The sequence below is a fragment of the Mirounga leonina genome, unplaced genomic scaffold (assembly GCF_011800145.1).
Source record: "Mirounga leonina isolate KUSES-001 unplaced genomic scaffold, KU_Mleo_1.0 Mir_129, whole genome shotgun sequence".
Taxonomy (NCBI): domain Eukaryota; kingdom Metazoa; phylum Chordata; class Mammalia; order Carnivora; family Phocidae; genus Mirounga; species Mirounga leonina.
Genome location: NW_023270323.1, coordinates 48,785,530 through 48,799,149, shown reverse-complemented (window position 1 = coordinate 48,799,149; position 13,620 = coordinate 48,785,530). Strand labels below are relative to the sequence as shown.

General features: G+C 39.8%; 1 protein-coding gene across 1 annotated transcript in view; it reads left to right on the top strand.

Annotated features, from left to right (window-relative positions):
- The first annotated feature begins 4,637 nt into the window (after positions 1-4,637).
- The window catches only part of UBE2K (ubiquitin conjugating enzyme E2 K), a 71,983-nt gene continuing 63,000 nt past the window's right edge, over positions 4,638-13,620 (top strand). Inside the window, exon 1 of the mRNA XM_035005109.1 lies at positions 4,638-4,928. Coding sequence (XP_034861000.1) covers positions 4,866-4,928 — 63 coding nt within the window. The 5' untranslated portion in view covers positions 4,638-4,865. The remainder of the gene's footprint in view (positions 4,929-13,620) is intronic.

The following is a 13,620-nucleotide window of genomic DNA, read 5'->3' as shown; positions in this document are numbered from 1 at the left end:
CGATCCTGGGACTCCAGGATCATGACCTGAGCCGAAGGCAGTCGCTTAACCAACTGAGCCACCCAGGCGCTCTCACCTAGTTCATTTGTGATAAAATGTCTGCCAAATACCCAACGCTTGATAAACATAGTTTGTCTCAATCATTATTTTAAGTAAAAATAGTTCCATGGAAATAGTGGCTAATTTAGCTCACAACTCAACCAATTGTGCAAATGCTTAACCATGTGCTTTGGTATGCAGTAGAAGTGCTTTCTCTATCCTTCCCATGAATGACACAGAATATTAAAAAGGCATGTATTCAAAAGTTGAAGTTTAATAAAATCAATTTCTACTGCTTCATCAAACACATTCTAAAGTGAAACTGGTAAAAAAAAAAAAAAAGGGAGGGGGTACCTTGCTGGCTTAGTTGGTAGAGCATGTGACTTTTTTTTTTTTAAGATTTTATTTATTTATTTGACAGAGAGAGAGACAGCGAGAGAGGGAACACAAGCAGGGGGAGTGGGAGAGGGAGAAGCAGGATTCCATGGAGCAGGGAGCCCAATGTGGGCCTCGATCCCAGGACCCTGGGATCAAGACCTGAGCCGAAGGCAGACGCTTAACGAGCCACCCAGGTGCCCCGAGCATGTGACTCTTGATGTCAGGGTTGTAAGTTCAAGCCCCATGTTGGGTGTAGAGATTACTTAAAAATAGAATCTTTTTTTAAAAAAAGTGAGGGGCTTCTGGGTGGCTCAGTCAGTTAAGCATCTGCCTTCGGCTGAGGTCATGATCCCAGGGTCCTGGGATCGAGGCCCACATTGGGCTCCCTGCTCCATGGAAGCCTGCTTCTCCCTCTCCCACTCCCCCTGCTTGTGTTCCCTCTCTCGCTGTGTCTCTCTCTGTCAAAATGAATAAATAAAATCTTAAAAATAAATAAATAAATAAGTGCAATTCTTACTAAAAAAAAAAGTAAAACTGGTATTTTTTTTTTTTTTTTAGTAAGCTCTATACCCAATGCAGGGCTCAAACTCAGGACCCCGAAATCAAGTCGCATGCTCCACCAACTGAGCCAGCCAGATGCCTCTGAAACTGGTATTTTTTGTCTTTTTCTTTTTTCTTTTTAAGATTTATTTATTTATTTTAGAGGGGGGAGGGGCAGAGGGAGAGAATCTCGAACAGAGACTGATATAGGGTTTGATCTCACCACCCATGAGATCATGGCCTGAGCCGAAACCAAGAGTAATACGCTTAAGTGACTGAGCCACCCAGGCACCCCAAAACTGGTATTTTCGAAAGTGAGTGCATAGTATTAATAAAATTATTAATAGTATAGTAATTACTTTGTTCACTATTGCTTTTATGTCACCAGTGTAAATGTCAACATAGTAAAAGGCAAATAATGTCTTAGTTGTATTATGATAATAGTTTGGTCATTGCAGACCGATCCCTGAAACCATATCAGGGACCCCCCGCATTTCTGTGGACTGAACTTTGAGATGAATTCTCCCTACCCTGACAGAATGTAAATCCTGCAATTCCAGAGGTTTTCTGTTTCTTGTTCACTGATATACCTCTAGTGCCTACATTGTGCCTGGCACATAGTAGGCACTCAATAATTATTTGTTTAATTAATAAATTTTTAATGAAGTAATCAACCAGAACTAGATCATAATAGTGAAGAGCTTATAATCTGCATTACTGGAAACTCATTTTTTAAAAATTTAGTTTTGAATAGGTAAAATATACAAGAGGGTACATGGTGAAAATTTGCCCATTTTGCCTTCTCCAAGGCATTTAAGTTGTTTTCTCAGAGATATCCCCTACTGTCAGTTTCTTATGCATTTTTCCAGTGATATTTTGAGGATTCACAAGTATATACACAAGCATATTCCTTTCTTCCCTCACACATATGGTGGTATACTACATACAATATGGACTGCATAGTGCTTTTTCAAAAGTAAACTTTTCTTTTGGAGTAATTGCAGATTTACAGAAAAGTTTCAGAGATTCTTGTATACTCTTTACCCACTTCTACTAATGTTAACATCTTACATAACCATAGTACCATGTCAAAACTAAGAAATTAATATTGGTACAATACTATTAACTAAATTACAGAATTTACTTAGATTTCACTAGTTATGTCCTTTCAGTTCTAGGATCTAATCCAAGATAACACATTGCATTTAGCATACTGCTTTTTTTGCCTTAAAATGTACTTTGGGAATTGTCTCATTATCAGTTAATATGTAGTTGCCTCATTCTCTGGAAGGACTGTAGAATGACTTCCTAGAAGTAGAATTTCAAGGCCAATGATTATATGTGTTTAAAAATGACCAGGGGTGCCTGGGTGGCTCAGTCAGTTAAGTGTCTGACTCTTGATTTGGCTCAGGTCATGATCTCAGGGTCTTGAGAGCCCCCCTCTGTGTGGGGCTCCATGCTAAGTGGGGAGCCTGCTTAAGATTCTCTCTCTCCTTCTCCCTTTGCCCCTCCCCTGCTTTCTCTCTCTCAAGAAAAAAAAAAAGACCAAACCCCTCTCTGCCAGAGAAATTACCATACTCTTCTAAGCAGTCCCCCTGTGCTTTGAGTGTTGCAAGTTTCTTCGAAGTTCCAAGATTAAGATTGGGGACTGAATGAAGTTGACAAATGTAAATTACTCAAAACAGTTTTTGCAGACTTCAAAATAACTATTTTTTTTTAAGATTTTATTTATTTATTTGACAGAAAGACAGTGAGAGAGGGAACACAAGCAGGGGGAGTGGGAGAGGGAGAAGCAGGCTTCCTGCTGAGCAGGAGCCTGATGAAGAGCTCCATCCCAGAACCCTGGAATCATGACCTGAGCCAAAGGCAGATGCTTAATGACTGAGCCACCCAGGCGCCCCAAAATAACTATTTTTAATGTACTGACACAAATACACATAGCATCGCATGATTTACATTATACCAATAATTCATTGTACCATGACCCAGAGGTATAGTTGGTTCCTCCTAGAACCACTAGGGGGCTCTGCTGGAAGGGTTTTTATAATTTATGTTAGTCCACTTTGGGAGATGTTTCCAAATGATGCTTTAGAATTCTGACCTCTTAAAACTTGAAAGAGATCATCATCTAATCCAGCTTCTTTATTTTGCTGATGAGGAAACCACGGTTGACCAAGATAGCTAGCATGGAGGAGAGCTGGGATCAAAAATCTCTTCTTGGTTCCTATGGCAGAAGTTCAAGAACTTCTTTTTTTCCATGTACTTCCACTTGAATGATTCACTGCCGGGGGATAGTTCCTTTTTGGTGCCATAATTTTAGTAATTTTTGCTAAGACCGTGTATTTGTGATATTTTTCTAGGAGGACACTTTACTAATTGATTAGGTGAAAGAAGCTCATGAAATAAAAACTAGGGCGCCTGGGTGGCTCAGTTGGTTAAGCGACTGCCTTCGGCTCAGGTCATGATCCTGGAGTCCCTGGATCGAGTCCCGCATCGGGCTCCCTGCTCGGCAGGGAGTCTGCTTTGCCCTCTGACCCTATCCCCTCTCATGCATTCTCTCTCAAATAAATAAATAAAATCTTAAAAAAAAAAAAAGAAATAAAAACTAAATAACCTTTATTACTTATTCTATTTAAAGTACTGCTCAGCACCAAAACCATATTATTTACTGAAACCCTAGCAACGACTTTCAAATTGCCTTTCAAACTTACTTCGCACTTAAGACATTTTACTCTTATCTTCATTTGTTCATTCAATATTTATTGAGTGCCCACTACTGCCAGATACCGTTGTAGGCCCTGGGCTTACAGAAGTAAAGCTACCGTTCCTCCACAAGAAGCCTCTATTTCTCCATTTTTCACTTTAATATACAAACTATTTTCACATGTTTTAGTGTAGTGGTTCTCATAGTGTAGCAGCAAGAGAACTTGTTAGAGGTGCAAATTATTAGGCCACCCCACACTCTAGGGATGGGGGTCTAGCAACCTGGTTTTTTTAACAAGCTCTTCAGGGATTCTGATGTACACTCGAGGTTAAAAACTATTAAAACTCAGTATTAATTATCTAAGTAGCTCAGAGATCAACATCTGGCTTCTAGATCCACCTCAGGCATCTACATGGAGTACCTGTTTGAAATACACCTGATGGGACCCAACAACGACCACTCTTAATTCGGTGACGTGTAGTACCTGGAACGATCGGATTAGTAGGGGCACTCTAATGGCTTCAGAACAAAAACGGACCGCAGTGGATTTTTCTGGGCTACAACAACAGAAAATGGGCCGGGTCGAGTTCTGGAATGGTGCTTTTATACACTAGACACAGTCAGGCACATTAAGCCTGTGGGTTCTGGGTCTGGCTGAGTCAGGACGGCGCTCGTAGGCGCTCGTAGTCGATGGGGCCGCGTGAACCCGTTAGGTTGGGCTCAGTCTTCAGTCAGAGGCCATGGCCTGGAAGCCCCAACCACACCGCAGTGATTTGAAGAGTGACGGCGGCACAAGAGAGGCCCCGGGAGGCCCCGGCAGGGCGGGCCGGCGCGGAAGCCGCACCCCCCGGACCCAGACGCCGGCAGGGCGGAGCCGCGCGGCCGCAGCTCCGGCAGAGACGCGCGGCGCGGCGCGGCTCGGCGCGGGCTCGCGTTTGAGGCGTATGGGGCTACAACGGGAGCGGCTGCGCCGCCCGGCCGGGTCAGCGTCTTGCGCATGCGCGGACCCGGCGCCATTTTGGTGGCCGGGCGCGGAGGTGATTCCACACTGAGGAGAGCGCGGCGGCCGGGGTGGCAGTGGCAGCGTTCGTGTGCTCGGGTGTGAATCGCCGAGGGAGGAGGCGGTGGTGGAAGAGGTGGCGGCGGTGGCGGTGGTCGTAGCGGTGGCGGAGGAGGCGGGTACGAATCAGCTGCGGGCGGAGACATGGCCAACATCGCGGTGCAGCGAATCAAGCGGGAGTTCAAGGAGGTGCTGAAGAGCGAGGAGGTCAGAAATGAACTCCCGGACATCCCCCACCCCAGCCCAGGGCGGGAGGGTTCTTCCAGCGGAGACCCCGATATCCCCGGTAACCCCTGGGTGGCCCTCCTTGCGGTCGCCCTTTTGCCTGTGGGGAAGCAGCAGTCTCCCCCTGCTTCCGTCGCCTTCTCCTCCCCTCCCTGGGCCCTGGGATGGACCGCCTCGCGGGCGGGTGGTCTGGAGAGGAACACGGTTTGGGGGGCAGATGGAGAAGGGGGCACTTCTTGGAGGCGTGTGAGCCCTAGAGAGAGCCCCGAGGCAGTGGCAACAGCTGGAAGTGTGGCTGTAGGGTGTGGAGGGAGCAGGCCGAGCCTGAGAAAACCCGGGAAGTGGGTTGGGGGAAGGGGGAAGGGGAAAGGTGGTAACTGGATCCGGAGAGCCGCGCTGCTCAAAGGCCCACACTTTTAAGGGTATTCTACATTATAGCCTGTTTGGCCTCCAGTGTCCTTTCCTTTGGGAAGGAGCGGTAAAAGGCCTTAGGTATTGATGAAGGAAGGACGTTCAGAGTTACTCCCTCCTTAGTTCGGTGTTGGGAGAGAAGAGGAGACATAATGGGATACTATTTTATTTGAGTGGGAGATAAGGGAATTTTCACCTGAGGTAGGAAATTAATTCCAAATTAGATCATTATCTCATTTTCACCGACCCCGGCCCCCAGTTTCTAGGCCTCTTTTCTGTTGACATCTAAAGCTTTTTGATTGCGTGAAGGCAAGTTGTTTGGTGTATTAAAGGCATTTAAATGTTTTTCGTTAGGAAAAAATAATGGAGGGTATGAGTAGCTTATTTCAAAATATTGTTTACAAGTTACAGATCAGAGTTTCTCCTAAGACAATGCCTCTGTGACTGTTGTGTTGTGCCGTGAAACTTCATTATGATGTCCCTCATAGTTAACTTGATTCTTACTTTTTAAAAACAGTCCTATTAAAAACATGGGACTTCACCAGATCAATGCATTATTATACCTCCTTATTGAGTAGGTTTGTCTCGATGTATCTTATCTGAATTATTAAAAACATTTTTTTGGTCTCAGGCTGCTCTTGAGTCTTGCAGAATTTACTCTGATGTTGGCCATATTTATTTATGTAATATATTTAAAATTCCCTAGTGATTTGACTCAAAACTGTGCAAGTGTTGGTACAATTTTTCATACTCAAATCAACAAGAATGCCAAGTTGTTTTTCCTCCTTGGATTTAACAAAGAGAGATGAAAAAGTAATACTGAAATACTTATTATTTTCAAGATGTCATATACCATTATTAAACGTATCATTACTATTTGTGGTTTTCTCTTGTGTTGGAACTTTGATAATCTAAATGATTTGTGAAATTCATCATTCTAAGTATGTGATGAGTAATAGACATAAATGATAGTACTTGAGCTTTATTTGTGTCACTGATTCTACAGTGATCATTTTTCCAATTAGACATGTTGAATATAATTCTTTAAAATTAACTTAAAAATAACCAATACTAGCAGATTTTTTGAATGTAGTAGTCTGTGAGAAATGATCTGTTTTACAGAGCATGTGTATGAACTCTGACCTCTGTATTTGTTCAAGTGCCAAAACTCTGAATGGAAGGATGACTTTGTATTTTTGCGGTACGGTGCAGAAATAGGGTCATAAATGTCTGTACTGATATACAGTGAAACAATAATTCTCACTTTTTATTTGCAAGAAAATATATTCCAGGATAGTTGACATATATATTCCTAATGAAAGATTCAGTTAATACAGTTGCCAACAGCCTAAAACATTTCTTCTGTAATAAAGTTGTACAAGCCTGAGAATATAAGACTTCTTTCAAATACTTTATTTTCTATTACTTAAAAATGGTAAGTTACTGCTCTCGTAATTCATATGGTCTCTTTGCTTTATATGAGGTGACATTCATCATATTTTTAGTACTTAATGCTTAAAAGAAATCTAGTATCGCTCTAGTATGCATATTGTTAAAACAGTACTGCTCTTCATATGTAAGGGATGCTGAAGCCTTGCTTCAAGTAAGCATTATAGTATTTCAGAGGAAGAGAATAGGAAATGCAACAAATTATTTTTTTTAAGAAGAGTACCTTTATAAATCTGGAAGGAAACTTCTTCCAGAAAATAAGTTGCAAAGTACATTTAGAAAAGGGTCAGATAATTTAATCTTGGATTATAACCAATAAATAGCTTTATTTTCACCAATATTTTATTTCATCGATAATTTAGTAGGCCCAGTTCTGTAAGTGGATTATGTTGATTACTTTCAGCTCATTGAAGGACTTGTAGTACAGTCCACGTGTTTCCTTTTTAAGTGTGGAAATGTAGTATTTTGAGTGTCTGGTCAAGTAACCAAGTATTTCATCATTTCATTTATGTAACTCTCGACATTTACCAAAGTTTGTTTCATATGCTCTTGCTTACTAAGAATACTGGTTGATTTAAGTTTTTTTTTTTTTTTTTTTTTTTTGGCCTTTTAAGTTGTCTTATAAAGATAGCTGACATTTGCTGAATTCTGACCATAAGAAGTTGTAAGTGGCCATTCTTGGAGTGTGTTAATTAAAATATACTCTCCAAGATAAATCAAATGTGAAAAGCAAGGTGCAGAATAGTGTGGAGGAGGCCACCATTTGTGTTCAAAGAAGGGGAAAATATATGTATTTGTCTCAGTGAGAAATTGGTAAAATTGATTACTTCTAAATAAGGGAATGGGTGTCTGGGGTAACAGGCATCAAAGGATCCCTTTTGAGTTTTGAGTCATGCAAATATACTATTTACTTAAAATAATAAATAAAGGCATCTAGGCCTTTTTTCCTTGAGACTGTTTGGAAATCCATCCTTTATGTGTCAGACATTAATTTTATATATGTGTGAATTTTAAGTAATATTTCAAATTACCAGGAATGGAAAATTGATTAAAATATATTTTATAGTTATTTTATGAGTCGAATTACTAAGTGAAGTGTTGATTGTGAGGATATAATAAAACTATAATCTGTATTCACAGGTTGTATTATTATTATTGCTGTTAACAACTAACCACCATTTGTAGAGTGGCTCTCAGTACCATTTGTTTATGCATTATTGCTAATTTTCAAGAACAATTCTTTGAATTAGATTTCCTATTTCTTAGATGAGGAAATTGAGATTCAAAGAAGTTAAATTATTTGTCTGCAAACATATAGCTTTGGGATTTGGATCTAGGTCTGCTTGTGTTTATATTGTACCACACTGTCATTACTTTCCAAGGATAGGCATGCTTTAATTATTTAAAAATAACTGAGACTGGTTTGTATTACTGGTTACAGGATTTAAACACAACCTAATTAAAAAAATAAATAAACACAACCTAATTTAATAGTTTAAACGTTAAAATAAGGGACGCCTGGGTGGCTCAGTCATTAAGTGTCTGCCTTTGGCTCAGGTCATGATCCCAGGATCTTGGGATCAAGTCCCGCGTGGGGCTCCTTGCTTAGTGGGAAGCCTGCTTCTCCCTCTGCCTGCTGCTCCCCCCCTGCTTGTGGTCTTTCTCCCTCTCCCTCTCTCCCTCTGACAAATAAATAAAATCTTAAAAAAGAAACACATTAAAATAAGTGTTAACCTGTAAATTACTTAAAGATTTAGTTGATGTCAATATGCAAAATACTTTTAAAAAATATTTATTTGAGAGAGAGTGCAAGCTGCGGGAGGGGCAAAAGGAGAGTGTGAGAGAGAATCTCAAGCATGCTCCCCACTGAACTCAGAGCCCTGCATCAGGCTTCATCTCAAAACCCTGAGGTCATGACTTGAGCTGGAACTGTGAGTCAGACACCTAACAGACTGAGCCACCCAGGCACCCTTGTAAAATACTTTAAAATTTGAAGCTCAGTGAAGTAAAATGCCCTTAAGTCAGTGCACTACCCGTGTTTGATCGTTATATGTTATTTGTAGTTTTTTCATATTGTAATTGTACTTTGCTAACGTTTTTTAAGATTTCAATAGGGAATATTTTAATTTATGGCATTACAAATTGATTTCATGAAAACTATAGTGTAAGTTTTCTTTTAAGTGTTTAAATGGATTTTGTATTTAGTGTCATTTTAAATTTAATATATTTGATCTAGGTTGATCTATAGAACTAGTTGGCAAGTCTTTAGAAGTAAATCTGTTGATTTCTGTAGACCATAGTTTCTCATCCTTAGCATTATTGACATTTTAGGTGGATAATGAATTCTTTGCTGTCAGAGTGGCTCTTTGCATTGTAGGATGTTAAGTAGTATCCCTGGCTTCTATCACTAGTTGCCAGTAGCGCAGCTAACCCTCCTCCCTACCTCCCCTTGCTCCCTGCCAGTTGTAGCAACTAAAACGTCTCCAGACTTTGCCAAATGTTGAGAACCACTGCTGTAGACAAAACTCTTTAGAAGAACATTTCAGACTATTAACTTTGTAAGATGTGTAGTATATTTTATCTAAAAGATGCACAGTAAAGGTACAAAAAAGTTTATAGCATGGCTACTACTAGTTTTGAGTGATGTTTTAAGATTTTATTTTTGTTTTCCCTTTGTAAATGATTTTTTTCTTTTAAACTCTTTCCTTTTTGATTTAAAGAAAAAGGTGAAATTCCCTGCTGGAAATGAATGTAACCGGAATTTGAACAATTTTTTTAAGAGTAGAAAAGCAGTTTTTACAGTTACATAAGTTACAGCTCTATGTAACTTATTTAAATAGTGTGCCTTACGGGGTTCTGGGTGTGGGCTGAGTGAGGAAAGCTTTTGATGGGGTAAAAAAAAAAAATTAGAGCCTGTCCAAGTAATACCGTTTGGGGTGCATTTCTTGTTTTATTTATTGTAAAGACTTTGATCTCTGTCCATCAGGCATAGATTTAGATGCATCTGGGATTCCCTACATGTCACCCCTTTGTGAAGAATATATATTCTTATTTTCCAGTAAATGTTATCAACAGTTATTGAGCATATTGGCCACAGCTCCAGATTTACTTGGTTGGAGATAAAAATGTTAGGTGCAAGAGTAAATATTATGGGAGTTTTGAGGGTATATGTATGGAGGGAGGGTTTTGTTTTTGTTTTGTAGTTTTTATTTTAATTCCAGTTAGTTAATATATAGGTTTATATAGTTTCAGGTCTATAATATTGGAGGGAGGTTTTTAAGCTAGGTTCCGAAGGAAAGTTAAGACCGACCTCAAATTTCAGAAGACAGTGCCAAAGGAATTACAGGAATACTGGAATTTATAAGTATATGATTTTTTTTTTTTTCTGTAGGCACCTGAATTGGAACTAGGGTGCAGAGATTATTGACAAAATTAGGCAAGAAACACATTTACATATTTAGAAAGGTTGCGTGCACAGTTCTGATATACACACATAGTTGTGGAACTAGCGCCTAAATATCTTCACTATTATCTTTAGCAAAAAACACCTTTTTTCATGTCAAAGTAAAAGGTAACCGTAAAGTATGACCAGTACCCAGATCAGGTCTGAAACAATATTACCAGCACCACAGGAACGCCCAGCCATCTCTTTCCAGGCACTTTCCTGACTTCTGATAGTACAGATTTGCTCTGAGTATGTTTGAGTAAAAGAATAGACGTGAGTGTATACTATATGATTGTTTTAATTTTGAAGGTTTTCAGAAGATGCCCTTCAAAATCTTTGTTCAGGGGGCACCTGGGTGTCTCAGTCAGTTAAGCATCCAACTCTTGATCTTGGCTAGGGTTGTGAGTTTGTACCCTGCATTGGGCTCTGTGCTGGGCGTGGAGCCTACTTAAAGAAAAAAAACAGGGGCACCTGGGTGGCTCAGTCGTTAAGTGTCTGCCTTCGGCTCAGGTCATGATCCCAGGGTCCTGGGATCGAACCCCGCATCGGGCTCCCTGCTCAGCGGGAAGCCTCCTTCTCCCTCTCCCACTCCCCCTGCTTGTGTTCTCTCTCTCACTGTGTCTCTCTCTGTCAAATAAATAAATAAAATCTTTAAAAAAAAACAAAACAAAACACAAAATCTTTGTTCAAAAAATGTATTAGTAGTGTCTTAGAAAATGTGTTAAAATGCAGTGAGTTTTCGAGTTGAAAGAGACCTTAGATCTAGGCCAGATTCCCCATCTGTAAGAACAGGAAACTGAGGCCTGAAGAAATTGATTGTTATTCAGTGATACAGATCTGGTTAGTGAACCCAGGCTTTTTGCATACCAGTCCATTCTAACTATTATATATGATTGCTTTATGGGACTATTTTTTTCATAAATAATACTGTAAATGCTGAATGCTAATAAAGTATGAGTGCCGATTTAATATTGACTATTGTATTTAAGTATATTTTGCCTTTTTTTCTGTCTTGGTGTGAGAACTTAAATTTGGCAGGAGGCAGAAATATTTCACTCCTTAAGCATGATAGAGTAAATTTAGCTTAGTGATTAAGAGCGTGGGCTTTGGAATTAGATTTGCTTTGAGTCCTGGCTTTTCTATTTAACACCTGCAGCATTGACTCTGTATCTTAGTTTTCCTATCTGTAAGAATGTAGGAAGATTGAGCTTTTACAGGGCTCAGAGCAATTCCTGGGACATATGAACAGATAGCTGTTAAGATGTCAAAATTAGCCATATTGTTAGCTTATTGTTGTTTTGGATCATAAAGGTTTCCTTCAGTGGTGTAGTGAAAGCTCTATGTGAATTTGCCTGCAGAAAAGATTTAAATGAATGAGCTTTAGTACTTCTGATAGAGTTTCTTTGTCACCTGTGTGCAAACAACCTGTGGCCAAGGGGAATGCAAAAGAAAAATGTGGGCCTTGTTCTCAAGATGTTAGTTACCTTTCTTTAGGAGACAATTATAAATTGGGGAAGAGTTTTTGTTAAAATGTGACCTTTTTAAGTGAAAAAGAAGTACTTTATTTGGAAGCCTTTCAGATAATACAGCTTTACAGGATTATTTGGGATTTCTTGATAAGGCTCTGGTGGCCTTGAACTGCACCAAGAAATCTAGATTCTAATCCTATGGTATATGTAATCTTGAATCCCTTGGTAAACTTCCTATCTTACTTTATTTTTTTTTAAAGGTTTTGTTTGAGGGGGTGCCTGGGTGGCTCAGTCGGTTAGGCATCTGCCTTCCGCTCAGGTCATGATCCTGGGGTCCTGGGATCAAGCCCTGAGTAGGGCTCCCTGCTCAGCAGGGGGCATGCTTCTCCTTCTGCCCCTCCCCCTGCTCATGCTCACTCTCTCTCTGTTAAATAAATAAATAAAATCTTTAAAAAGAGAGAGAGATTTTGAGAATGAGAGAGTGTGCACACTTGAGAGCACGAGTTGGGGGAGAGGCAAAGGAGAGGGAGAAACAGACTCCCCGCTGAGCAAGGAGCCCGATGGGGCTGGATGCCAGGACCCTGAGATCACGACCTGAGTGGAAGGCAGATGCTTAACTAACTGAGCCGCCCAGGCGCCCCTAAAATTCCTATTTTAAAATTGGGTCTTGGAAAATAGAAAGTGGCGGTCACATCCATCTGACATCCGTGGTGTTCTTTTATGTAATTTTGCAAAGGAGAGAATTTCATTCCATTCAAAACCTTTCTCCTTTTTCTCCCTTTAGTTCTTTGCTTTTAGCAAATTTAAAATAATAAATACTTAGTTTAATGCCTACTATCTGGCATTTTATATGTATGGCAGCCTTATGAGATTGATGTTATTTTACAGATTAGAAAATTGCAGCTCTGGAGAAAGTACGTAACTTTCTCAGTATCAAGCAACTTGGTGGAACAGGGGTTGGAAACTATGTCTCCGACTCCCAAATATTTACTGATGATAGTGGAAAGAATAGTGTACAATCATGTCTGCTGCTTGCTACCTGTCCATTATTTTTAAAGATGCTTTTTAAAATTATGGAATATTTTATACTTAGAAGTTTAGAAAACAGTAGGTGTGAACAGCTTTATGGTCATGGTATAGATTTAACAGATCTTAACTCTCTCATACTTGGTTAACTTGCCCTTTCCCTCAGGAAATAAAACAACATACAGATGAAGTTCACTTTGTAACCTTTTCCCTTTTCCATTCTCTTTCTTAGAAGTAACCACTGTGCTGAAGATGCCTGTATCCTTACCATTCATACTTTTGTTTTTACTATTGAAACCATAGTAATTTTGAGTATAAAAGCACTTTTTAGTGTTTTTAAAAGTTTAAAAATTTTTTTTCGTAGATAATTGTAATATTCTACATCTCCTGCAACTTTTCTTCTCCTCCTCCTCCTTCTCCTCTTCTTCTTCTTTTAAAGATTTTATTTATTCATTTGAGAGAGAGAGCAAGCACAAGTAGGGGGGGAGAGGCAGAGGGAGAGAGAAGCGGACTCCCCACCAAGCCGGGAGCCCGACATGAGACTCTATCCCAGGACCTGGAGATCATGACCTGAGCTGAAGGCAGACGCTTAACCATCTGAGCCACCTAGACGCCCCTCCTGCAACTCTGCTTTTTAGTGTTCTTTTTTTTTTTTTTTTGAGAATTTATCCATGACAATGCATATTGCTTTAGTTCTTTAAATTATGTAGTATTTCACATCAGTTTTTTTGTTGTTGTTTATTCATTCTCTATGGACAGCATGTAGTTTCAACTTTTAGCTGTTGTACAAAAAAAAAAAGTATCGAACATTACTATATATGTTTTCTCGGATACCTAAGAGTTTTTCCTAGGAGGTAGTATTGTAGGATCTGAG